The following is a 23,417-nucleotide window of genomic DNA, read 5'->3' on the forward strand; positions in this document are numbered from 1 at the left end:
TCTATACTTTGGAAACACGGATAGTTCTGTGTCTCAGTATATTTTGTATCAATATTACATAGTTTTGAGCTTTTTATATAGCACAACTGTACTACCTTATGATGTTTATAACTAACAAAGTGCTTTCATTTTATTGTATTTTCCATGTGTCAAAGTTTTGAGGACTTGAGTTTAGTCAGTGATTGACAGCTGGCCAGCAGGTTGTTCTGGATGTGGTGGAGGTATGTTTTTCAGTTCAGGATGGTTGTTAGTGGAAGTGTACCCATTCTTCGCACAGAACAAGCCCGAAGTATTTTATTTTTCTTTAGCCTTTGTTTTCTTTTCTGGATATAGGTACAGAATGAGCACATGTTGTTGGTGTACGCCAGGTGGCGTTTCCACCATCGAGTTCCTGCAGTGCTATGCCTCCAGGACCCAGCCCAGTGACTTCCAAACAGCAGATGAAGACCTCTGCTACTGCCTGGAGTGTGTGACTGAGTACCACAGAGCCAGGGATGAGCTGCCGTTCTTGCATGAGGTAAGTTACATCAGCGGGGGATATATTTTGGAGCTTGATAACTAGGAAGTGAATAAATTTGAACTCTTTTGGAAGTAGTCAGGGAACTGATGCTTTAAACTTTACATACCTCTAATACCTAATTCATTACCTGAGTCAGTGGTCATTGATGGATGGAACTGAATTGAAACTTAAACCAGAATTTTATGACCTCTCACTTTAAGTCATTTTGATACCAAACAATTTTATGAAATGAAGTGATATATCAGCAGTTTGGTTCATGTTTTTATGTCAGTATATTTGGCAGTGTTATGAATTCATGTGACTGAATGGCTTGGGCTATTTTTTCTTTATTGATTTTTTTTTTTTTGTATCTTCACCTGAGGACATTTTTTGGGGGGCATTATCTTCACATAGAGCAGGAGGGAGAGAAAGGGGAAGAGAGAGAAACATCGACGTGAGAGAGACACATCGACTGGTTGCCACCCACACGACCTCAACCGGGGCCAGGGGCAAACCGAAACCGAGGTACATGCCCTTAGTGGGAACTGAACCTGGGACTCTCCGGTCCGTGGGCCAACACTCTACCCGCTGAACAAAACTGGCCAGGGCTCTTTATTGATTTTTAGAGAGAGAGGAAGGGAGAGGGAGAGAGAGATAGAAACATCAAAGAGAGAGATCATCAATTGGCCGCCTCCTGCATGCCCCACACTGGGAATTGGGTCCATAACCCGGGAATGTGCCCTGACTGGGAATCGAACCTGGACCTGTCAGTCCATGGGACGATGTTCAATCCACTGAGCCACACTGGCCAGGTGCTTGGGCTATTTTTTTTATCCTCACCCAAGGACATTTTTCCATTTTTTTTTGTTCAGATAGAGTAGAAGGGAGAGAGAGGAAGAGAGAGAGAGAGAGAGAAACATCGACATGAAAGGGACACATCGAGTGGCTGCCACCCACACAACCCAATCAGGGCCAGGGACAAACTGCAACCAAGGTACGTGCCCTTAGCAGGAACTGAACCCGAGTCTCTCTGGACCGCAGGTTGATGCTCTAACCGCTGAGCCAAACCGGCCAGGGCCGCTTGGGCTATTTAAAAAAAAAAAATTTCCCCTCTTTTCATTTTTAAATAGGTAAATGGTAGAAACCTCTAGGGCAAGCATATTTTCTAGTCAGAATAACCAAAGTAAAACATAATTTTAAATATGTAGCTTTGAATATTTGGTTTATTACATTTATGTGATGAAAAATAGAATGTGGACCATAGAAATATATAGAAAGGAAGAGGGGATGATTAGTTGTAAATCTGTTCAGAAAACTTTTGCATTTACAAAGTCTTCCAGTTGTGAAGCCAAGCAGTGTCTCTGTGCTAAAGCTGATGTTTTAAGTGGGTAATTATGGCTGGAACACAGAAGGGAAGACAGAGGCCTAGCTCTTGCTTTTGACAGAGAAACTTCAACTTGTCACTTCTTTTTAAGTAGAGTTGTTTGGGATGTTGAGATATTGATAGTGAAACTCTGCACGGGCAATGTTTAACCCTGTCATACTCCGTGTACAGGAAAACCTCGATAGAACGGACTAGTTCGGGCGAGGAGGTGTGTCCGTTAAAGCTGAAAGTCCGTTATATAATAAAGTAGGTTTTCCAAATGCATATGATAAAAAATAGACAGATTAGTTTGCCCGTTTTCACTTATGTAGACACGTTTGTGTAGTTAAAATTAAGTATGTTTGAAAAGTTTAATTTCACAGAAAAGTTTCCTTTATGTATTGCAGTAATTTTAAGTCTTTATTGAATAGGTCTAGTAAGTGCGTGCATTCACCAGTCACTGAGAATAAACAAATGCACAGGGTGAGGGTGTGGCTTAGTACACATTGGAACATTGGCCTGCACGTGTTAAAACTGCTCAGAATGGCCCTGGCCAGTTTGGCTCAGCAGTTAGAGCGTTGGCCTGCGGTTCAGAGAGACCCGGGTTCGGTTCTCGCTAAGGGCACGTACCTCGGTTGCAGTTTGTCCCCGGCCCTGGTTGGGTTGTGCGGGTGGCAGCCACTCGATGTGTTTCTTTCATATCGATGTTTCTCTCTCTCTTTCTCTTCCTCTCTCTCCATCTGAACAAAAAATGGAAAAATGTCCTCAGGTAAGAATAAAAAAAAACAACTGCTCAGAATAAATCTATGCACAACCAGTGGACACAGACAATGGTTGGTGAAGGCAGGGGAGGAGGGGATCAGTGGGAAAGAAAGGCGACATGTAATACCTTCAACAATAAAGATTAAAAAAAAACTGCTGCAGGGAGTCACGCCATGTGACAACAGAACCAATTACCACTCAAGATCCGGTGTGATCATGTGCTAATCATTCAAAGAACGTTGTTTATGAGCAGTGAGTCTTGGATTTAATTATGTAGACGGTAGTTGTAGATATGTAATATTTATGTAGGCAAATCACTACAGTGTGTTTTTTCTAACATATGGCCTATTTGCTAAAATTTGTTAAAAATAACAGTGACTTAATAATAACAACAAAAAAAAAAACCCTGTTAATTTAATTATAAGCAGCCCTGGCTGGTCTTGCGCAATGGTTAGAGCGTTGGCCCATGAACTGAAGGGTCATAGGTTTGGTTCCTGGTCAAGGTGACGGACCTGGGTTGCAGGTTTGATCCCTGGCCCCAGTTAGTCAGGGTGTGTGTGGGAGGCAACCAGTCGATGTATGTCTCTCACATCAATGTTCTTCTCTCTTTCTTCCTCTCTCTCCCCCACCCCCTTTCTTCCTCCCTTCCACTCTCTCTAAAAATCAGTGGAAAAAATATCCTTGGGTGAGGATTAGCAACAAAAATAATAATAATTTAATTATAAGCAAATATTGGTTAAAAGCATTTAAAAATTAACACGGTGTTAATTTTCACATAAGACATGGACTGGAAATTTTTGTCTGTTAAATGTGAAGTCCATTAAAACGATGTCCGCAAATGAAGGGTTTACTGCATTCGTATTCATGTATCATAAATGTGGCCATGGTTAGTGACTGTCTTCTTCAAATAAATCTGTGATGTCTGGTACTTTAAATTTCTGAGTCTTTATGCTTAGGAAAAGGCTTTTAGAAAGATCATCTCATCCAATTTATTTTGTGATAACAAGATATAAAGCACACTGCCCATTTTTCTTTTACTGTAGGTTTTATGGGAATTAGAAACCTTACGTCTCATAAATCACTTTGAAAAATCCATGAGGGCAGAAATCGAAGAAGATGATGATGAATTATATATAGTAGACAACAATGGAGAGGCACAACTGTTTGACTTCACTGGCCAAGACTTTGAAAATAAGCTTCGAGTTCCTCTTCTTGAAATCCTGAAATATCCTTATCTGCTATTACATGAGCGTGTTAGTGAGTATCATGGTGTTCTACAGGTTATATCAGTTTTATTTTAACAATTGTAAGAATTTAGGTTTATCTATATGAAAATCTGTTCGTTAAACATATAATTATGATACCTGGTAATACTTTTCTCAACATTTTGTTATCAAATTTTCCAAATATAAAGAAAGTAAATTATGCAGTGAACACCACAGACATACCACATAGATTCCACAGTTGCTAACATCTTGCTATATTTGCTTTAGTATATATTTTATTCATCTCTCCAGTCCATTGTCATTCTTGTGTTTGTCTTAGCCTCAGCACCACTGACATCTAGACTGGATTAGTCTTGTGGGGACTGTCCTGTGTGCTGTGGGATGTGTACTAGTACCCTTGGGCTCCATCAGCTAGATGGTGTAGTAACCAGCTCTCCCCCAACCCGTTGTGAAAACCAGAATTAAAAATGTCTCCAGATAGTGCCAAATGCCCCTTAGAAGTTGGGGGCAGGGCTGGGGAGAGTCAGAGTTGTCCCTGTCTGGGAACCACTGGGCTACAGTAATTTTCATTAATTACTATAGAGTAGCATGTTATGGCTGCCTAGATTTTGGTCCTTTAAGAGATTCATACTAAGAAATGTTTGCATTTCTTAGTATGAATCTCTTAAAAGTAAAGACATTTTCTTGATTTGTCAAATCTAACAAAATTACACCTTTAAGGCATTTAATATCTAGTCCATATTTACATTTTCCCAGTAGTCACAAAATATGTTTTTTGGCTGGTTTGTTTAAATTAGAGTCCAGTCGGGATTATACATTACATTTGATTTCCCTTTCTGACATCTCTTTTCATCTAAAAGAGTGTATTTGTACATGTATGCGCACATACCTTTTATTGGTGTGGTTCTTTTTTTCCCTAAGTGACTTGTTGAGACCATAGAGTTACACTGAATAAGGCACATTTTGAATTTTTCTCATTGCTTTCTTGCAATGTTATTTAACTTACATCTCTATCCTCTGTATTTTCAGTAAACTAGAAAGTTGATCAAAAAATCTGATGAAATCTAAATGCATTTAAGAAAGATTTAAAAATTCTAATAAGTTATTTTTCAAATATTTATTAAAGAATGCTATGTCCATGCCCCACCAGTGTGGCTCAGTGGATTGATCGTCATCTCATGGACTGAGAGGTCCCAATTCAATTCCTGGTCAGGGCACATGCCCAGGTTGTGAACCAGGTCCCTAATCAGGGGTATGCAGAAGGTGGCCAATCGACGTTCTCTCTCGATGCTTTTATCTCTCTCTCTCCCTCTTTGTTTCTCTCTCTCTCTAAAACTCAATAAAGGAAAAAAAAAAGAATACTATATCTATGCTCCACCAGTGTGGCTCAGTGGTTGAGTGTTGTTCCATGGACTGAGAAGTCCCAGTTCGATTCCCGGTCAGGGCACATGCCCGGATTGTGGGCTTGATCCCTAGTAGGGGGGCGTGCAGGAGGCAGCTAATTGGTGTTTCTCTCTCACATCGATATTTCTATCTTTCCCTCTCTCTCTAAAAAAAAAAAAAATCAATAAAAACATATTTTAAAGAATACTATGTCTAGGCCCTGGCTGGTGGCTCAGTTGGTTAGAGCGTCCTTCTGATACCTTCCCCAGGTTTTGGGTTTGATCCCTGGTCAGGGCACATATGTGAATCAACCACTGAAGGCATAAACAAGTGGAACAACAAATCAATGTCTCTCTCAAATCAATAAATTAAAAAAGAAAAGAATATTATGTCCAGAAAAGTAATAAGCTTGGTGTTTTTTTCCACAACTTTTGTGGCCACCACTCAGATAAAGAAACAGTATCAGTACCCCAGGAACTCCCCTCATGTGGTTCAAGTCATCATTCCCTCCTCCCCAAAGCCAACCACTACCACTAACAATGTTAGCTTAACAAACTGAAGAAGATTCATCTCATAGGTAAATGTACAAGTCTATTGAGAACACTCTGGCAAGAGTAATGATGAAAATTCCATAAAGCAACAGGAGTTAGAACCATGCTTACACAGGGGAGCAGTGTAGTGTCCAGAAATAAGGCAGGTCTATTTGGGGAATTTAGTGTTTGATGTTGGTAGCATTTCAAACCCGTGGGAAAAATGGATTCTTCAGTAAACAAGAGCAAGATAAAATAGCCAGTGTGTGTGTATGTGTGTGTGTGTGTGGGGGGGGGGTTGGAGGTGAGGGGAAGCTGACTTTATCACTCCAGTACCAATAAAATCCACATGAATCAAATGTAAAATACTAATGGAGTTGGACGTGTAACTATACTTCTAAGAAGATACATATGTAGATAATTATGTCAAGAGTAAAAAAATAAAGAGATGTATATACTAGTCAGAATAATTCATCAAAACCACACTGTGATCAGTTAGTCTTTCAGGTAGGTACATAATGCGCCTACATTTACAAGGAACGAGTTTTCATTCACTCACGAAACAACTGAAGGAGCCAGCTTTAGGGGCTCAATAAATTGATAAAATGCATGTCTTATGTTTACTCCCTTATTTTGTCTGTTTAGATGAGTTATGTGTTGAAGCGCTGTGTCGGATGGAACAAGCGAATTGCTCCTTTCAGGTGTTTGAGAAACAGCCTGGGATCTATTTGTTTTTGGTCCATCCCAATGAAATGGTGAGTGTGTCAGGCGACGGAAGCACACGCTATGTTTGCATGCGTAGGTGGCAGTAATAGAAGTTCTGACACGTATTTGTTGAAATGTTTGTCAGAACACTTCTGGTAGGTTCTGCTTCAGCTTAGAAGACAAATTGTAATAATCTGAACGTCTTTTACTGTGTTGACCTGAACCATTGAAGGACTGTTCTCTCTCGCTTCCTTGTCTGCCTGCCCCACTCCAGACACATGGAAATACTAGTTACAGTGTTTGAAAAAATTATTTTGCCAGTAGATGAGATTTTTTTTACAGTGTGGGTGGGGCCCTGGCTAGTTTGCTCAGTGGTTAGAGCGTCTTCCCCTGGCAAAAGGGTTGCGGGTTCGATTCCCGGTCAAAGGCACCTATGTCGGTTGCTAGTTCAATCCCTGACCCTGAGTGGGAAGCAGCCAGTTGTCTTTCTTTCTCTCCCTTCCTCCCATTCTGTCTGAAAAAAAAAAAATTAATGGAAAAATATCCTTAGGTGAGGATTAACAATAAATAAAGTAAGTGTAAGCGGGAGAAGGGATGGAGGAAATCCCGTTTTCAGGTGCTAGAAATGAAGAGGAGTGTGAGGTCACCAGAGTACTGGGCAGGAAAGGTGCCGAGGGCAGCACCAGGCACTGAACCCTGGCATTGCGCTTAGTGCGTAGGTGTTTCTTTTGAGGTTCCTCTTTTCATTGTTTTCTTCCTTTTAAAAAATGTTCTATTATGGAAAATGACAAACATACAATAGTAGAATGGTATAGTGAACCCCTATGTATCCATCACTGAGCTGCATCAGTTCTCAGTACATGGTTGATGTTGACCCCCCTTGGGACGAGTTAGAGCAAACCTGAGACGCCAGAGCATTTTATCCATGAGATGCGTCAGAACATGTCTCTAAAAGGTAGGGACTTTCTGCTTATTTATTTTCGCAGTCTCAACATGGCTTCATCTTTACATCCTTAGTTATAGGGGTTCTGTTTGGCTGGTCTTCAAGGGTTCTCAAGGTGATAGTTCTATAATTCAGTGGCAGTTTTGATGTGGTCGTGGGAGGAGGCAAGCACGGCACTTACCTAGTCCAACATCTTGACTGGCTTCGGTAAAAAAACAAAACACCCTCCCCACACCTAAAATAATGATTTTTAATGTCATTTCTAACCAGTGTTTAAATGAATGGAAATGAGGACCTGGTAAATGCTTTATTAGGGTTAGTTTATTCAAATCAGGATCAAATAAGGTTCATACATTGCGTCAGTATCGTGTCTTAAAAAAATTTTTTTTTGTCTTTTGTTTTTTTAAATTGATTTTAGAGAGAGAAGAAGGGATAGAGAAACATCTATTTGTTGTTCCACTTATTTATGTATTCATTGGTTGATTTTTTTTTTTATGTGCCCTGACCAGAGAGCAAACCCACAACCTTGGCATATCGAGACAATGCGCTAACCAACTGAGCTGTGAGGCCAGGACCCTAGTAGCTTGTGTTTTTTAAAATCTATAGGGAATCCTATTTTCTTTCTTTTTTTTTTTTTATCCTCACCCGAGGACATTTTTCCATTTTTTGTACAGATAGAGTGGGAGGGAGAGAGAGGAAGAGAGAGAGAGGGAAACATCGATGTGAAAGGGACACATCGAGTGGCTGCCACCCGCACAACCAACCAGGGCCGGGGACAAACTGCAACCGAGGTATGTGCCCTTAGCGGGAACCAAACCCGGGTCTCTCCGGACCGCAGGCGGACGCTCTAACCGCTGAGCCAAACCAGCCAGGGCGGGAATCCTATTTTCTTAACTATGTTTTTGCTGTATGTAGACAATTGTTTGTTGAATGAAGTAACAACTGTGTTATGCTTTTAGGTTCGGCGTTGGGCTATCCTGACTGCAAAAGGCTTGGGAAAAGTGGACAGAGATGATTATTATGACTTACAGGAGGTTTTGACTTGCCTTTTTAAAGTCATTGAGTTGGGGCTTTTAGAAAATCCAGACATTTATACTTCTTCTGTCCTTGAGAAGGGTAAACTGATCATCCTACCCTCACACATGTATGATACTACCAACTACAAAAACTATTGGTTAGGTAAGTATTGTCACTACATCGATATCATTAGTATTTTCCTGTAGTTCTGATGAATGTCCTACAAAGGAAGTGATCTCTTTTGGTAATCTTATCAACATTGCTAATTACAGGATTTCATAGTTCCCAATTCTTTTGTCATTAATTTGACATAACCACACATAACCATTACACATCTTGTTTTTAAATATTTATCCTAGAAACCACCTATGTAAGAGGTACGTTGTTTTTTTTTTTATCCTCACCCGAGGACATTTTTTCTATTTTTTGTTCAGATAGAGTGTGGGAGGGAGAGAGAGAGAGAGAGAAACATCGACGTGAAAGGGACACGTCGAGTGGCTGCCACCCACACGACCCAACCGGCCGGGGACAAACTGCAACCAAGGTACGTGCCCTTAGCGGGAACCGAACCCGGGTTTCTCAGGACCGCAGGCCGACGCTCTAACCGCTGAGCCAAACCGGCCAGGGCAAGAGGTACGTTTTCAAGTGTAGCAAATAGATATTTTATTTGAAGCAATATTAGATGTAAAAAAATATTGATAGAGTTGACTTCAGTAGTGTATGATCTATTTTACAAAGAGGCTTAATGCCTCTTTTCCCATCTGTAAAATATTTCCCAGTAGAAAGAGATATTAGCTTTGGTTTTAAACAAGTTCTACACTGACTCAAAATAGTTCCCCATTACTTCATTGATGTGAAGTCTTACAATCATGGGTCATACTTGGGGGAGGTTGGTACTTGAAATATAGTGATCTTAAAATTGAAGCTGTCTTAGATTTGATGAAATACAGATTGAGTGGTAGTCATCTTAGAAATTATTTTCTAACCAAGTTTGTACCCATGTTCCCCTTTTTCCCCCAAATCAGTCTGAAGTCCTGTTACTTAGGAGCAATTATATATGAAAATTTCAGAGCTAAATATTTGAGGAACTGGAATTTGTTTTGCTCTATCTTTCCGCTTTGTTATTCTTTTGCCAACTAAATCAGAGGAAGCATTAGGATGGTGTTATTTAATCGATGCAAGAAAACTGTAAATCTTACAGGTATCTGCATGTTGCTGACCATTCTTGAGGAGCGCGCCATGGATTCGCTGCTGCTGGGCTCAGACAAACAGAACGATTTCATGCAGTCAATACTTCACATCATGGAGAGGCAGTCAGAGGGTAATACACTTGATTTGCTAAATGCTTTTGAGTACTGTGAGGATGGTGTACTTTTAAAATACTGGTGTCACTACAAGACTTGGCTGTATGGTGTGGAGCAAAGAAAACATTTTATGGTTTGGGTCACAGATTCAGAATTCTAAATTGGAAGGGACCTTTAGAGTTTAATTCAGCACCTTATTTTCATAAAAGAAGAGATGGATGGCCAGGGAAGTCAACTTCCTTTTTCATGTTTAAACACCCAGTTAGTGGTAGAATTAAAACTTGGTGGACTTGGATGAATCTGGGGGGATACATTTCTAATGACAACGTAGTTAAAATTGGCAGTGCTTTACTTTCAGTTACTTGCTTCGTTTTTAGTTTTTGTTGCTATCCAGGTAAAGAATGCTTAATTCTTTATGTATTTTAGTATCTTTTCTAATTGTTCTGTAATTTGGCAATAATTCCATTGTGTTTCAGATGAGAGTGAAGATCCTTTCTGGCCAGCATTACACTGTTTCATGGTCATTCTAGATCGCCTGGGATCTAAGGTCTGGGGTCAACTTATTGATCCCATTGAGGCCTTTCAGACCATCATCAACAACGCGAGCTACAACAGAGAGATCCAGCGTATACGGAGCAGCTCTGTAAGGTTAGCTCCCAGATGTGCCAGGGTTTCAGAGTTATCTATAAGGCACTCTGTTGTATCTGAAAAATAGGGGTTTTCTTTTTTTCTTCATTTCTGTAATTTCTATTTATTCTTAATGTTTAAGGACCAAGGTAGAGCCGGAGTCATGTCTGGATGATATGGTTACCTGCAGCCAGATTGTGTACAGTTACAACCCTGAAAAGACCAAAAAGGTATCACACATTGTGAGGATTTAGGTGACATTGTATTGTCTTTATAGTGTAAGACCACGTTTACATAGTTGAATTTCTGATTCTACGATGTGTGGCTCTTTGCAGTCAGCTGCTGTGTAAAGGCTTTCTGGTGGAGCCGGATGCGGTGCGCATGGCAGTGGTGGACTTGGATGACAACATGCACACTGGAAAATACATTTTTAATTGTAGTTAGGAAGGGTGGAAAGGTTATGGGGTGGGGGCTATCAAAACTACTGGAAAGAGGGTCGGAGTACATGGAGGTGTTGTTAATGTCCCCTTATCAGTGGTTCTCAACCTTCTAATGCCGCTACCTTTTAATACAGTTCCTCATGTTATGGTGACCCCCAACCGTAAAATTACTATTTTTTTATCCTCACCCGAGGACACTTTTTTTTTTAATCCTCACCTGAGGACATTTTTCGATATTTTGTTCAGATAGAGTGGGAGGGGGAGAGAGAGAGAGAAACATCAACGTGAAAGGGACATATTGAGTGGTTGCCACCCACACGACCCAACCAGGGCCAGGGACAAACTGCAACCGAGGTACGTGCCCTTAGCAGGAGCCGAACCCAAGTCTCTCTGGACCGCAGGCCGACGCTCTAACTGCTGAGCCAGACCGGCCAGGGCTCGAGGACACTTTGATATTTTGTTCAGATAGAGTGGGAGGGAGGGAGGGAGAGAGAAACGTCAATGTGAAAGGGACATATAGAGTGGCTGCCACCCACACAACCCAACCAGGGTCGGGGACAAACTGCAACTGAAGCACATGCCCTTAGTGGGAACCAAACCTGGGTCTCTCTGGACTGCAGGCCGACGCTCTAACCACTGAGCCAAGCCGGCCAGGGCCATAAAATTATTTTTGTTGCTACTTCATAACTATAATTTTGCTACTGTTACATCTTAGGTGACCCCTGTGAAAGGGTCATTTGACCCTCCACAGGGGTTGCGACCCACAGGTTGAGAACTGCTGCCTTACATGAAACCTGCACCTCCAAACTGAACCAGATTTTCAGTTTCTTGGGGCTATATGTATGTGTAGACCAAAATAGGAAAGTGAGCCACATGTTTTCTTGTTTACAGCTTGTGTGCTAACCCTCTCATGAATGGTGCTTGTTTGTCTGAATGTCCGTATTTCTTTCATTTTAGGATTCAGGGTGGAGATCAGCCATTTGCCCAGATTATTGTCCTAACATGTATGAAGAAATGGAAACGTTAGCCAGTGTGCTTCAGTCAGATATTGGTCAAGACATGCGTGTTCACAACAGCACGTTTCTGTGGTTCATCCCTTTTGTTCAATCCCTCATGGATCTTAAGGATCTGGGTGTGGCTTATATAGTAGAGGTCATTCACCACCTGCATTCCCAAGTCAAAGATGTTCTCAACGAAACAGTGGTCGTGTGTGACAAAGTCACTGAATTTTTCTTTCTAATTTTGGTGTCAGTGATTGAACTACATAGAAGTAAAAAATGTTTGCATTTGCTGTGGGTTAGCTCCCAGCAGTGGGTAGAAGCCATTGTGAAATGCGCCAAGCTTCCCACCACTGCGTTTGCCCGGAGCTCCGAGAAGTCTTCTGGCAGTGGCCCCAAAGGAGCGGCAATGATAACCTCTCTGTCGCTGCATCCACTGCCCGCCAACTCCGTGCAGCTCGCTTGTGTGCAGCTGGTGAGAAGTCTCCTCAAGGAAGGGCATCACCTTGGGCAGCAGGCGCTTTGTAAGCAGTTCTGGGATAAGCTCAACTTATTCCTGCGAGGGAATGTGTCTCTAGGGTGGCAGTTGACTAGTCAGGAAACCCACGAGTTGCAAACTTGTTTGAAGCAAATTATTAGAAACATAAGAATCAAAGTACCTCAATATACTGCTTTGGTGGAGCCGGCTCCTTCATGTAAACTCCTTCCAGCCTCTTGTAATAAAGAAAGTGAACAAGTAGGGAAGACGTGTGAGAAAGACGCCCACTGTCTGGAAAGTTCCAGCCCAACATTTTCTAAAGAACCCATGAAAGCTGATGTATGTCAAGTGCAAGAGAGCAGTATACTAAACAAAGCAAGTGATACTGTGGAAGAGGGCAGCGAGCAAAATTCCATAACAGATTTGAAACTAGAGGACCATCTCTCAGCTGAGTCATGCTCAAAGCAGAGTGATAAAGACCTCTCCACTGAAAGAGCCAAAGATCAAGTGAAAATACGTACAAGGAAGAAGTCTGTGAAAGGTAATTGCTCCTGTACACCACAGAGCTGTACTTCAAGAAGTGATCCAGAAAGGGGGTGTGACAAAGGAGGACTTACGTCAACATGTTTGTCAACTGAGTCTAACACTGATTCTCTGGCAAAGGTGTCCACATCCAAAGAGGATTTCTCTCGAAAGAAAGAAGCTTCAGAAGAAAAAACTAAGGCACAAAAAAGTGAAATCTGTACTAAGTTATCCCATGGAATAATGAAGCAACACAGGAAAAGTGCCGTGGTGAGTAACCCTGTGGATTTAGAGGGAGACCTGACTGTCTCCGACACCAAGAATGTCTGTTCGAGGACAGATACTGGAGATCAGAAAGGGGAGAGCTTCACACACAACCTCTCTTCAGATCCGACTGACGGTCAGGATAATAAAAATGGAGGACAAAAGTCTCATAACAGTTTCTTGCTGAAAAAGAAACAGTTGAAGGATGAAGAGTTAGATGTCCTTTCTTCCCATGAAAATGGTCAAATACAGGAATTGAGTCATGTCGATAATAAAGATTTGGTTTCATTTACAGAAAGGATTAATACTTTCATGCATAGAACATATCCCTTTAAAGATCCTGTCACTTTGCCTGGATTTAGAGATAAGGAAATCAGCAAGGGCACTGACCAGGTTTCTTCTGACCTGAGAGAACAGGCCCCCAGCATCAGCCCCCAGTTGGACACCCTAACAGATTCTCAGGTAGACAGAGACCTCCACAAATTATCTTTAATAGCTCAAGCCCGTGTCATTAAGTTTCCATCAGATTCAACTCAAAAAAGCCCATCCCATCTACAAAGAAAAGTAAAAAATAAAAGAAGTTTCAGAGACAACCAAAATAATGTCAAGGAAATCTGCTATGAACAAGTCATTATTATTTCAGATTCTGATGATGATGAGCGAGTTCTGAGTTTTGAGCAACACATTAAACAAGAGAAGATGCTCATTGAGAAAGAATGTCCGGAGCAGGGCACTTCAACAGCTAGCACAGATGTGGACAGTACGCTGAGTGACGAAAAGACAGATTCCACCTTGCAGGTGGAGGACTATGAGTCTCAGGTTTTTGAGTTTGAAAGCCAACAGGAAGTGTTTTCAGTTTGGCACGATCAGAAACCAGACCACAAGAATTCGGTTCTAGGGGATGAAGAGAGTTCATGTCTGCCTCATATAGCTATTATCACAAATATTTGGGGCTACGATACAGACTCTCCTATGTCTGAAGAAGTGACCAAAGATGGAACAGAGGGCACTGGCCTCGTGGAGCCACGAAGTAGTAGTACTGTTGAGGTTTGTGAGCGTCAAGCCAAGAAACCTAAGAGAAAACAATTTAAGAAACCGATGGCTGAAGATTCTTCATCCTCTGTCAGGAATGAGGACCGGTCTGAGCTGCTTGATGAGAGAGAGCTCACTGAAAATAATTTTAAAATTACAGACATACGGACATCTCCGGGTCCCAGTGCTGAGAGAGCCACTTTGGTTTCCTCGAAGAAGTCTTCTTCAAAGCCTTGTACTTACTCCAAATCCACGAGGAGACTCCCTGTTTCCAAACCGCCTAAGAAAACACACTCAGATACCAAAAAAGGGCAGAATAAAAGTGCAAGTTACCTGAGCTGTAGGACCGCACCTGCCGTGGTGCCACCAAGGAAACTTCGCCAGTGTCCCGAGCCCACGTCCACAGTTGAGAAGCTTGGTCTGAAAAAGGCTCCTCGCCGTGCATTCGAGTTGTCACAGCGATCTTTAGATTCTATAGGTCAGTTACGTCGCCATGGCAAAACTGTTGGCGCCATTGATACCCCAAAAAAGACTAAACTGATTTCTCCTCAGACTCTTCCTGTGAAAGACAAGAAACTGCTTGTGAGTCAGGATCTTCAGTTTCAAAGGCAGACGAGACCCAGATCTCAACAAAACAGACCAGGGCCTTATGGAAGTGCAGACAGACGAGCAGGACTGCGTGCAACCCCGAATTCCAGCCGAGCCACGCCGGAGTGCAGTAGGTCAGATGGCAGCCGTAAAGGGGCGACCAAGGTGGTGGCTAACAGCAGTGGAAATCAGTCACGCAGGTGTGTGTCTCCTGAACCAGAACCCGTGAAGGCAAACCATGTTTCTCAGGCAGCCGGTGGTGCTTGTCTTCTGAAGCTGTGTAATTCCCCAGTATTCAACGGAAGGATGCCAGCAAGTGACACGACAGCCTCCACTTCAGCGGACCCGTTAGGTGGAAGTGACCTGACCAGACATCATGTAGAGGTGGCAACTTCGAAAAAGGGACAACCCGACTCTGACAGTGATATGGAAGAAGATGATATCTTTTTAACACAGCATGATCCTGAAGACATGGACTTGGGTACACAAATGCACAGTGGTAGTGATAGACTCATTGAAGTCGTCCACAGGAAAGATCGTGTTCAGGGAGCAGAAGATGCTGTGAATCGGCCTCAGTTGGACTCTCTGAGCAGCACAACATGTAAGTACAAAGATTGTTTCGAAATCGTGCGAACCCAGGGCGAATACTGCTTGAAACACTCCAAACCCAAAGCAGCCGATGGAGATGTCTTCCGGAAACCTGGCAGGCCTCTCTCTGCGCCTAAACCTTGGAGACCCACGGCAAAGATTTTTACCAGCACTTCGCGAACTGCTAATCTTTCCAAGTCTTTGGAAAGTACCTCAGCACTTCCAGGCCTAAAAAATAAGTCAAGTGGAGGACAGTCTGTCTTGAAAGGACCACAGCCGGCCTCTCTGTTGTGTCCGAAGCCAATGGGTGAATTGAAGAGTCTGTGCAATGTTCTTCATTCTCCAACTCCAAATCATTCCAGCTGGCCAGCCTACAAATTCCCATTTGGTGACTGCAGACCTTTTTCCTCTTCTCCGGTCAACATTCTCTTGTCATCACAGTCCGTCTTTGACACCTTCATCAAAGAGGTCTTGAAGTGGAAATTTGAGATGTTTTTGAGCTTTGACAAGTGTGGGCCGCCAGCAAGTCTTTGTCAGGCCATCTCAAGACCCGTGCCTGTCAGATTTCAAGATTGTGGAGATTATTTTCATGTTTTTTTCCCTTTGATGATATTGAATACTTTTGAAACTGTAAGTATGCATTTTAATTGTGTACCATTCAGGCTTTGAAGTTGCTCTTTTCTTAACCCCGCTGAGTGACAGAGTGCAGTTAAAACAATTGCTGTCGTGTTGCTGTAGCCTCTAGATTTCAGGTGAACAGACATCCGGCCACACACTGCTCGAGATGCTGGTGGCACAGAGGGGATGCTTTCCTCACCTCTGCCCTTCTGGAGCCTACAGGCCCAGTTCAGGCGTACTGCCAAGCCAACGCAGGAGGAGATGTTCGCTAGTGCACAGGGAAGGGAAGCTTCTCACAGAAGCTCGTCTCCCATCTGCTTGCTGCTTGTTGTTTTAAGTTAGGTAGACCTTTACTCCAGTTTTCGTGAAGAGGTGGCAAAGGGCAGTTTACACTGAGCAACAGAAAACAGTAAATCCTCTTAGCACATCTGTCTTCCCAGTTTCTTACTCATAGCAGCTGCGCTCTCCCTTTAGCGGCCTCTCCTCCACTCCCCTGCACATCCTGATCTGGTTCTTCTCTCCCTCACTCCACCAGGAGGACTGCACATGATATCTGATTCTCAGTTAGGTGTGAACCTCAGGAAAGCAGCTGATAATTCTGTGGTGTTAGCACCCGGCAGCGTTGTGCCTACGTGTGGTTTGTTTTGCTTTTGACATTTATTCTGCTTGGTGTTCTCTGAGCTTCCTGGATCTGTGATTGGTGTCTGACATTAATTTGGGGTAACTCTCAGCCTTTATTGCTTCAAATATGTCTCTGTTTCTTCCTCTTTCTTCTGGGCTTCCCATTACATGTTTGTAGCACCTTTTGCAGTTGTCTGACAGTTCTTGGATATCCTATTCTTTTTTCCCCAGTTTTTTTCTCTCTGCTTTTCAGCTTTGGTAGTTTCTGTGGCTATAGGCTCGAGCTCAGAGTCTTTCCTCAGCCGAGTCTCCAGTGAGCCCGTTGAAGGCCCTCTTGTTTTCCATTTCTGTACCAGTGCTTTTGATCACTAGCCTTTCTTTCTGATTCTTATCATGTGCATCTCTGCTTACCTTACTCACCTGTTTTTTTTAAATGTGTTTTTATTATTTTTTTTTAGAGAGAGAGGAAGGAAGAGAGAGACAGAAACATTGATGTGACAGAGATACACTGGCTGTCACCTGCACGCCCCCTACTGGGGATCAAGCCGCAACCCATCATGTGCCCCGACCAGGAATCCAACCAGGACCTGTCAGTGGACGCTTAATCCACTGAGCAACACTGGCCGGGCTCCTCATCTGTTCTTACATGGTCCCCCTTTTCCAGTAAACTCTTAGCATATTAGCTACAGTTTTTATTTATTTGTTTATTTTTTTAAAATATTTTTTCTTCATTAATTTTAAAGAGAGAGGAAGGGAGAGATAGAAACATCGATGAGAGAGGACATTGATTGGCCGCCTCCTACATGCCCCCCACTGGGAATTGGGCTGACAACCTGGGCATGTGCCCCGCCAGGAGCCAAACTGGCAACCTCTTGGTGCATGGTTCAATGCTCAACCACTGAGCCACACTGGCTGGGCTTAGCTACAGTTTTTTAAATTCCCTGGTTTGATAGTTCCAACACCTCTGCTATAACTGACTCTGGTTCTAATGCTTGTTCTTCAAATTGTGTGTTTGTTTGTTTTTATTGTTAATCCTCACCTAAGGATATTTTTTCGTTGCTTTTTTCCCCCCTTAGAATGAGTGAGAGGAAGGGGGTGGAGAGAGAGAGAGAAACGTTGATGTGAGAGGACACATCGTACACACATCAATTGGTTGCCTCTTGCACATGCCTTGACCAGTGCCAGGGATCACACACCTGCAGCCCACGTATATGCCCTTGACAGGGACTCGAACCCATAACCTTTCAGTGCATGGATTGATGCTTTAACCTCTGAGCCACACCAGCCTGGGCCAAATTGTGTTTTTTGCCTTTGAGTATGTGTTGTAATTTTTGTTGAAAGGTTGATGTATTGGGTGAAAGGAACAGCCACAAATAGGCGTTCACTAATGTGGGGAGCTGCCGGGGAGCTGAAGCATCTTGTGGTCTCATGCTAGCCCTGCCTCCGGACGGGGAGCTTCACGCACGTTTCAGCCCCTCGCCTCCTTGGTGGGACACGATGGCTGGAGTGGGCTGGAGTTGGTTATTTCTCTTCCTCCACGTAAATGAGGTCCTGATGATACCCAGCAGGTTAGTCTCTGGTCAAATATCTCCCCACCGAGCAGGCCTGGTAAGATTGGAATGCTCTGGTGTGTTCAAAGTGGCTCCTCTTCTCTGCCCCTGCTGGAAGCAGAGGGGTTTTCTCCTGTAGTCGCTGCGAGGACCTGCTAGAGCTCCCAGAGGTAGAGCTCACCGAGTGTGGGCCCTTGTCCTGGGTCCCCCTGGAGTTCTCAGAATTGGCCTTGTCCATACTGAGCCTCCAGCAGTTTGTCAAAGTTCAGATTTCTCCTTAGGGGCTCTGCTCTGTCAGTTGTGGTTATCTGTGTCCACCTGTGTCTCTCCAGTTTTGGGGGCAGCACTTCTCTGTTGAATATCAGAGAGTTGTTGACTTTCCACCTTGTTCAGCTTTTCACTTGTCAGGATGGAGTGGCGACTTCTAAGATCCTTACATGCTGAATAGGAAACGAGTCCCAAATTAATTGGGGGGGAGGGTGGTTTCTGTCACCTGGGATTTTAGGTTCTGGACTTTACTGGGGCTTACTCTCGGAAATTTTGCTGTTTAGCATTGGCTTTCCAGAATGTTTTTGCTTTCTCAATTTGCCTTGTTCACTTTGTATAGGTAGCACAGGAATGGCTCAGCTCTCCAAATAAAGGAAAATTCTACGAGTTGCAGTTACGAAAATATCCTGCAGAATATAAAAAGTACTGGGAGTTTGTGGGTAAGTTCTTTCTTATATAACTTGGAACATATAATAATTGGACATTTTTATTTGAGGAAATGTCATTGAATTTTCTGGGACATAGGTTTCTTAAGCTGAATTTGTAACCTGTTACAAAGAATATATTTAAAGTCCTAATGAGGATAATTACTGGGACAGTTATGACTATAAAATGTATGGTTTTAATCATTCTGTAAATAGAATACCACAGGCCCAAGTGTCCATGGAAGTGAAGAGGGTGTGATGGGGAGGGTGCACTATGATGACAGTGTTTACAGGTTCTGAGTAAGTCTTCCTGCTGTCTGCCTTCTCGTTTCATGATCATGTGAACTCGTGAGCCCATCTGTGTGTCAGTCATAGACGAGCCACATATTCAGAACTCTTGAAAAGAAGTACAGCCCTGGCCATTGTGGCTCAGCGGTGAGAGTGTTGGCCCTCACCCTAAAGTGTCTCGAGTTCGATTCCAGTCAAGGGCACATACCTGGGTTGCAGGTTCAGTCCATGGCCCTGGTCGGGGTCCTGTGGGAGGCAACCAATCGATGTGTTTCTCTCACATTGGTGTTTCTTTCTCTCTCTTTCTCCCCCTCTCCCCTTCTCTCCCTTCTACTCTATCTAAAAATCAATGGAAAAATGTCCTTGAGTGAGTACTAACAAAATAAAGAAGTAAATAAAAAAAAAGATGTAGAAATCCTACCCAATCCCCTAAATTCACCCTACTCCATAGATGCACCTAAGAAAACATTTGCATCTGTTTTGGGGATAAGGTACTATACGTTCATAATAGAACATTCAGATAATATTAGCCAGCAACAAAATAGACATCACCCAACATTGCTGTTGTTCAGAGATAATCCTGTGAACATATAAGTATGTGTCTTACTGCCAGACTTTCTCCTTTCCTGTGTGAATTGTGTGTGGTGTGTGGGTGTATGGGTGTGAGTGTGTAGTGTGAGGTCATTTTGCCTATTTTGTGACCAATTATTCAGCAAATATTTATTGGCATACAGAGTGGGACAAAAGTTGGTTTGCAACTGTGAGTACATGAAACAGAATTTATTCTTGTAGTATTATTTATTCATTATTGTTATTTTCCATGTGATCAACTGTAAACCTACTTTTGCCTCACCCTGTATGTACTATCTGATTGTATATGATGCTAGATGCTGGATATGTAGCTGTTAAGAAAAGAAAATTTCTGCCTTCATGAAGCTTACATTTGACTTATTTTATTTACTATGTTGTGGATTTTTTTTTAGAGTTATTAAATAATGATAGTATATGTAATATTTGTAATTATGCATTATAAGCATATTCCATAGTTCCATTTAACCAATCATTGCTAATTGGGCATGGACACTGTACATAGTTTGTCACTGTTACAAACACCGAGTAAAGCTTTGTGCAGGTCAGACAGGATGCAGCGCTTTTGAGACTTTTCATTCATATTGCCTCTGCCTTCCAGAAGGAACATCATTTTCACTTGTACATAGGATAGCAGAATGTATCTCTCCCTCATGTGCTGGTTTAAACTTTTCTTTCAGTTTAATACATGAAAATGTATCTCATTTGAGGTTGTGGTTTTTGTCCCCAGGCTTTCACTGGTCATTAGTATTATTGGGGGTCGAGGGCAGGGATAATAATTGTGCCCTTTGTCGTTTTTTCTGTTAGGGAGGTTTTCTTCTTAATTTGGATGCTTTGTTGTAAATAATATTTAAATCACTAATTTATCTGGCATTTATTTTGATTGTGTGATAGACTCACATAAAATTCACTCTCGTGTTTGGCTTCTTTGCTATAACATTTCTGTACAGTTCATCAGCTTTGTGTGCATATTTGTTACTTTTTCATCGCTGTGCTAGGATTTCATTGTATACTATATCAGAATTTCACTGTTGGTAGACATTTTTCCCCAGAAGTTTTGACCTGTTTATCAGGGCTTTTCATGACCATCTGAGATGTAATGATTTGCTGAGAGGACTCAACATATGCTTGCAGCTGTGACTTAATTATGGCGAAAGGATACAAAGCAAAATCAGGGATACAAGGGGAAGAAGCATGTGGGGTGGAGACGGGAGGAAATGAGGGGAAAGCTTGCCGAGTCTTCTCCCAGCAGAGTCACCCAGGACACGCTTCATTTTCCCAGTCATGAGTCCTGACAGCACACACCACCTCTGTCCAGCCTGAGTTTCTACTTTCAGAAGGAAGGCGGGTGTTTGGCATAAGCCATATTCTTTCTGCAAACAGTTTAGCCACAGTGAGCTGTTCTCATCAGTGAGTGATAACTACCCTGAAATACAAATTCCCCGATGCCAAGAGCGCACTGTGTAAGCAGGCCTTTCTATGGGTCACAGCCTCAGGCCTGCTGTGTCCACTTACACACACAGCTTCGTGTGAGTAGTGCTGTGGTGATCACTCAGGTGTCCCCTAGTGTTTCTCTGAGGGCGTTTTTGTGGAGCACATCCAGCAGTGATTGCGGAGACCCAGGGTATACTGAGCTCAGCTTGAGATAATGCCAAGCCTGTTGTACAGTCATACCCACTAGCCGCATCTGAGAAGTTGTCAGTCTGTGTCTGCACAAACACGTCTGTGTTGATTGTCGTGTTCATTTTTTCATTTTAGCCATTACAGTGTGTGTATTGATGGCCTATTGTGGTTTTATTTTGTAATACCCTTTGTAATAGACAGTGAGGTCGAGCACCTTTCATAGATTTAGTAGGTGCTTCAATAACTTCTTTGGGGCAGTGCTTATTGAAGGCTCTTGTTCACTTTCTGTTAGTTGTCTTTTTCTTATTGATTTGTAGAGATTCTTTGTAGAAGCTGGATGCAAGCCATTCTGCCACTTTGGCTTGCATTTGGACTCACTCAGTGATGTCCTAAAAGTTCTTATTTTATTCTTCGTAAGAATTTCTTACTTTTAATATAACAGACACATTGTGTGTGTGTGTGTGTGTGTGTGTGTGTGTGTGTGTGTGGTTAGTGCCTGTGCTTCATTTATGAACCCTTCCTGCCGCAGGTCATCAAGATGCTATCTTAACATCTAGAGGCGTGTCAGCAAGCTACAGTTTGCAGATCCACCCCATATCCTGTTTTTGTATTGCCCTAGATTCGGGTTTACATTTTAAAGGGCTTGAAAAAAAAATGATGATAAATGTGCAGCAGATACCATATTTGGCTCTTTACAGAAAATGTTTGCCAGCCCCTTTTCTGGAGGGTTTGTTGTTTTATCAGCTTGACGTTGAGTTTTGCGCAGGAGTGAGGTGTGGGCTCCTGTCGCATTTGTTTTCCTAGTGGAGATGGAGTTATCGCGGTCTGTTCATCTTCATCGAAGAGCCCATCCTTTCTCTGTGCTCCACAGAGCCATTTTGGTCATAAATCTAGTGTTCACCTCATGACTGGGGCTTCTTCTGGACTCACTCCTTTATTGGATCATTTCTGCCCATATCACACTGCCTGATTCCTTAGCCTAGCTTTGTGATAAGTTTAACATCCAGTGAGTAAGTCTACCTTGTTTTTTGCCTTCGGAATGCCTTGGCTATTAGTGTCCCTTTGCATTCCCATATGAATTTTAGAGGGAAAAAATGTGAAAACTTGTTAAGAATTGACATTTTTCTAATACTGGTTTTCTAACTAATATGTAAGGCATATATCACCAATTATTTAGGTTATTTTCAGTAATGTTTTATAGTTCTCTGTGGAGAGGTTTTGCAGACTATCTTTGGTTAGTTTTTTTTTTTTTTGTCATTTATAATTTTATTTCAGTGACTATCTCTAAAAGATATCAACCTTAAAAATCATGATAAAATAAAATTTTTGTGGCTAAATTAACAGTTTCTTAATATCAGATAGCTGGTCAGCGTTCAAATTTCCAGTTTTCCTCAAATAATTTTTTTTTCAGCTGATTTGAATTAAAATTCAAATTAGCTTCACTCATTGACATTGGTTGATACGGTTTTTTAATTTTATTTTATTTTAAAAACTATAATGAGCTCATAAATTTTTTACCTCTGTAATTTATTTGTTGAAGAAATTGGGTCATTGGTCTTGTAGAGTTACTGTATTTTGCTGATTGCAACCCCCTGGTGGTGTTCAGTCTATGTTTCTGTGTCCATTTCCTGTAAATTGATCACTGGATCCAGGGGTTTGATGTATTATTTTTGGCAAAACTTTCACCAATGGTGGTATTTTCCTTTATCAGGAGGTGCCCGATGTCTAATTTCTTCACTTTTTGTAGTATTTTTAGCTGTTACGCTTAAGGCCTTGATTGACTAATTTGTTCAAGGATACGAAATGGTGATATTTTCACTGGATCATTTCTTTAGTTATTAGTTGGAATAGCTCTATAAAGAAAAGTGTCTCTTGCCTTGGCCGGTTTGGCTCAGCGGTTAGAGCGTCAGCCTGAGGTCCAGAGAGATCCGGGTTCGGTTCTCACTAAGGGCATGTACCTCGGTTGCAGTTTGTCCCCGGCCCTGGTTGGGTCGTGAGGGTGGCAGCCACTCGATGTGTCCCTTTCACATCGATGTTTCCCTCTCTCTCTCCCTCTCTCTCCCTCCCACTCTGTCTGAACAAAATATGAAAAAGTGTCCTCGGGTGAGGATAAAAAAAAAAAAGAAAAGAAAAGTGTCTCTGTATCATTTAGTTACTCGGTGTTACAC

At 42.2% G+C, this 23,417-nt stretch overlaps 1 protein-coding gene across 4 annotated transcripts in view; it reads left to right on the forward strand.

The window, feature by feature from the left end:
- The window catches only part of SETX (senataxin), a 61,149-nt gene that overhangs the window by 6,998 nt on the left and 30,734 nt on the right, over positions 1–23,417 (forward strand). For 2 of the 4 annotated variants that reach the window (XM_036262020.1, XM_036262017.1), the window contains exons 3-12: positions 156–221; positions 334–517; positions 3,668–3,881; positions 6,409–6,518; positions 8,371–8,590; positions 9,630–9,749; positions 10,209–10,380; positions 10,502–10,589; positions 11,757–15,899; positions 18,666–18,765. In XM_036262020.1, the coding sequence (XP_036117913.1) occupies positions 211–221; positions 334–517; positions 3,668–3,881; positions 6,409–6,518; positions 8,371–8,590; positions 9,630–9,749; positions 10,209–10,380; positions 10,502–10,589; positions 11,757–15,899; positions 18,666–18,765 (5,362 nt within the window). In that variant the 5' untranslated portion in view covers positions 156–210. The remainder of the gene's footprint in view (positions 1–155; positions 222–333; positions 518–3,667; positions 3,882–6,408; positions 6,519–8,370; positions 8,591–9,629; positions 9,750–10,208; positions 10,381–10,501; positions 10,590–11,756; positions 15,900–18,665; positions 18,766–23,417) is intronic. The other 2 variants (XM_036262018.1, XM_036262019.1) reach the window with 1 other exon arrangement.

This window comes from Molossus molossus, unplaced genomic scaffold (genome assembly GCF_014108415.1).
Source record: "Molossus molossus isolate mMolMol1 unplaced genomic scaffold, mMolMol1.p scaffold_m16_p_14, whole genome shotgun sequence".
NCBI classification, from domain to species: Eukaryota; Metazoa; Chordata; class Mammalia; order Chiroptera; family Molossidae; genus Molossus; species Molossus molossus.